This window comes from Xenopus tropicalis, chromosome 9 (assembly GCF_000004195.4).
Source record: "Xenopus tropicalis strain Nigerian chromosome 9, UCB_Xtro_10.0, whole genome shotgun sequence".
Lineage (NCBI taxonomy): Eukaryota > Metazoa > Chordata > Amphibia > Anura > Pipidae > Xenopus > Xenopus tropicalis.
In genome coordinates this window covers 15,925,849-15,929,761 of record NC_030685.2, presented here as the reverse complement: position 1 = coordinate 15,929,761, position 3,913 = coordinate 15,925,849, and the positions used below count along the sequence as shown (strand labels likewise).

The following is a 3,913-nucleotide window of genomic DNA, read 5'->3' as shown; positions in this document are numbered from 1 at the left end:
CTCACACACAAACCAAGGGTGCACATACATGATGGGTGACATCGGCCAATGGACAGAGGTGTGAGTTTTTTTTCTACACATCTTCCTGTTACAGTTAGAGCTGCATTATTTCCTGTCAGCTGACCTCTGAGGGAGCATACAGCCCATCACAATATGGCGACGGATTCATATGTACATTGTTAAAGCCAAAATGCGTTTATCAGATATATACTGTATATACTGAACTTACTGTCCCAGCCCAGAGGTGCAGCAGCCCTATAACAGTAATGAGCGAGGCCTTCAAAGTTGTCCCAAGCAGCTCCCCATCTTGGGTCTTGTTAGGCCATCTTTTGTGTGCCGGTGGCACTGCACATGCTCAGTGTGCTCTGGGGCTGCTGTTCGGAAGCTCAGGTAAGTGCCAGCAGCCCACACAGAGGGGCTCAGTTATTAACACTGGGCAAATTTGCCCGTGGGCATTAACCCATAGCAACCAATCAGCGATTGGCTTTTTTTCAGCCCACTGCAGGTAGAACAATGAAAGCAACAATTTGATTGGTTGCCATGGGTTACTGCTCACAGACAAATTTGCCCAGTGTTGATAAATGACCCCCAGTATGTGCAATGAATCAGTAGAAAGAAGATGGGGGGCTACTGGGGAATCTTTGTGGCACAGATTTTCCTTGCTAAATGGCTGTGGTGGCCTTGGGCTGGTACAAAACCCTAAAACATAATGTGAAACATTTCTAGCCTACTCCATTAAGCTGAAGTTCTCCTTTAAATCAAGTAAATCACAGTGTGGAGTTAATTTAAAATTGTCTTTTTGGCAGATATAATTCATGTTCCTTCCACATGGGGATTATATTCGGGAAAGACCATGGATATCCATAACTATTTATGTGCTATAACCATAACTATTGAGTGCTCTTCTTTACATTTAGGAACGAGCTGAGGAATTAAGGGCCTTCAAATAAGATATTTGTTCTGTTATTTTCTCGAGGGCAGAATTAGGCAGTTATAGGTGTTCCAATAAAGTTGTTAGGTATAAGCTGGATGGTCCGAACCAATATTAATTTCCATTGCTGACAGCCCAAACGATCAATACTGTTGGAAGTGTAGGGAAGCCAAGGATAGAGAGGTGCTCATGATGTTGGGTCATCGCCTGTGAGTCCTGCCCAAAGGTATGGGCTCCGATGCTCATGTATCCAAGGCTTTCGCCAATAAACAGCATGTGCGGGCAGATCCACCTTCGCCGAAGCTAGGGTGAGAACCACCAAGTCTTGGCCTAGGGTCAAGCCCAGAGGACTATGACACCTATCCAGGGTGCACAAATCAAACACAAAAAGGGTGCAGATGTGTACGGGTGCAATGCCGTTAATCGCCTTGGTAAGTCTCCAGCTGGCAGCTGGAAGGAATAAAAGTAAAATACCTCCCGCCCGCCTAATGGCTGTGGCAAGGAAGTGAAGCATGATTAAACATAATGAGCATGTGCGACGCCCCCGACAAAAAGTCAGCAGCTCTTCCCTAATGGGAACACAGCCCCTCCGCTTTCATCAAGCTTCAGCTTCATCACAATTAGCAATAATCGGTTTGACCTCATTGGCTATGATACTGCCACTGCGCAAAGCTCATAGAGAGGTGCTCATACTGTATCTTGCCACTTGTATCGTAACTATTATTACTCTCTAAGGACCAATTCCTCTTTATTGTGATGCTTTCTTCCTTATCAATAAAGAAAGCTGCATGAAGGGGCTCTGTGAAGGTTGCCGTGAAGGTGTGTAGGTGCCTGATGGGAAAACTAACCTCGTAAAAGGAGAGATGCCCAGCGTCATAATCAAGGTAAATTCCAATGGGTTCATTTTGGAAATTGCTGTCTATAGAGGTTGAGCTGAAGTTAAACATGGCTGACAGGTCCTTGTCACACACACACAGACACCAGGACTTTTCATTTAGCCCCAGACAAGCATCCATAGACCTTCTTTTTAAACTGGGATAGGCGACGCCAACACTCCAGCCCCTCGACAGGCTGCACTCCACTTCCCAGTAATGCCGGCCTCCATCGAAGGATCTGGTACTTAGAATCTGGTTGTTGCCGAATCTGTCGGGGGTGCATGAGCGGCTTTGGCTTTCAGCACAATAAAAAGCAGTTTTTCGGTTATCGGACACAGAGATATGATTGCCGGCTGTGCCAACGTCAAAAAGCACATCGGTGTCTTCATAAACACAAAAGCCTCTTTTTGCTTTGAAACCGGACACGATATCGGTTAATTTACAAAGATTCCTCTGCAAAGTAATTGAGATCGCAATATCATCCAGATGTCCTACGGAATATGTCCTACGGATATCTTCTGCCTGAGCACCATCATCCTCCTCATCACATCTCAGCTGGCCTTCTCTCAGTACAGTTAGGGGATCGGTTGCGCTACAAACCTCCTCAAGGTGGCGCATTTTTTCACAAAGCTCAGCTTTCTTTACTTCCAGTTGTTTGATTAGTTCAGAAATTTGGAGTAATGCCTCATCTTCCTGCAAGGATACCTCTAGCTGGATTTGTCTCTCTAGGACTTTCAGATGTTCTCTGATGTCCCCAAAAAGGGCAGTGATTCTCTCTGCAACACCCTCAGATCTTTTATGAATGTCTCTAATTCGCTCGTTTAGAGTCTTGACCTTCTTTATAATCCCCTCCCTCTCGGTTGTCATTTTGGAAAGCATACTTGCCAGTTTCGTCTTTATCTTCTCCGAGGACTCACTGAGCAGCTCCAGCTGATGACCTTTGTGGTCTCCGACGAGGCAGCAGGACACACAAATGCAGGCCGCATCGTCCAAGCAGTAATACTTTAGCAGCTCTTTGTGGGTGGGGCATTTCCGGTTATCCAGGGATGCGATTGGTTCACATAAGATGTGCTCGGGTGACTTGGTGTGCTTCTTAAGGTGGCTTTCGCACAGAGAAGCTTCACACTGTAGACATGTTTTCACAGCAGGCACAGGAGAGTGGCAGTAGGAGCATATAATCTCTGTTTCTGACTGAGAAGAGTGGAAATACCCGGCAATGTTAGACAGCTTCCTGTTCCTGCAGATAGCAGGACGAACCTGGAACTTCACTCTGCATTCAGGGCAGGTATACGCTCCGGTGTTTGCCTGGGAAGCCAGCACGGATTGGATGCAGCTCAAGCAGAAGTTATGGCCACATGGAAGCATTACAGGATCTGTATAGATATCCAGGCAAATGGAACAGTTCAGCTCGTCCCTCAGATCTGTCGCTGCAGCCATCTTTGAGGTTAATGAGAAGCCAACAGGCTCGGCAAGGTGGCTGCAAGAAATGAAACTGAAAGCCGTTCATCTCCCTGAGCAAACGCGTTCAGCACGTGACCTGCATTTCCTGTGTGCAGAAAACAGGCAGTTAGAACAGTGCAGCCAGTAAGGACATAAAGGGACATACACTTGAATGCAGGAGTTTGGGCACCCCTGGCCCAATGACATATTTAGTTATTATTATTATTATTAACATTTATTTATAAAGCGCAAACATATTCCGCAGCGCTGTACAATAAGTTTATTCTGTTAGCGAAAAGTAGCACGCAACTTTTGTCTTTGTTCCTATGTAGTTGGTGGAATAAAATGTAACAATTACGGGTCACAAAATAATAAAGTTCTTTGCCCCCTACCGACCCAGCCCTGCCCTGGGATGGACTCACTTTATGGCTGTTACCGGTCTCCTATGCAACACAAAACCTTAACTCTAAATATATCCCTTCTACATACTTTTTTTTTTTTAAATTTAAAATTAGTTTATTAGTGTGCATTTCATAGTAAGGATAATAAGAGTTGCCACTTACTTTATGTTATACAAGGACACATGCTGTATATACATAAACTCTGTTTCACATCCATCGCCGGTATGGGGCCACCGGGGTACCGGGAAAAAACCTGGTGGGCCCCA

The 3,913-nt window shown here is 45.4% G+C and overlaps 1 protein-coding gene across 1 annotated transcript; it reads right to left on the bottom strand.

The window, feature by feature from the left end:
• Positions 1-1,253: 1,253 nt before the first annotated feature.
• Positions 1,254-3,363, bottom strand: LOC100488000 (E3 ubiquitin/ISG15 ligase TRIM25). The gene has a single exon (XM_002935855.5). The coding sequence runs from the start codon at positions 3,241-3,243 to the stop codon at positions 1,573-1,575; it is 1,671 nt and encodes a 556-aa protein (XP_002935901.2). The 5' UTR covers positions 3,244-3,363; the 3' UTR covers positions 1,254-1,572.
• Between the last annotated feature and the right edge of the window lie 550 nt (positions 3,364-3,913).

Bases quoted from the DNA above. Each gene is read 5' to 3' on its own strand.
- LOC100488000 (XM_002935855.5), bottom strand. From the start codon at position 3,243: ATGGCTGCAGCGACAGATCTGAGGGACGAGCTGAACTGTTCCATTTGC.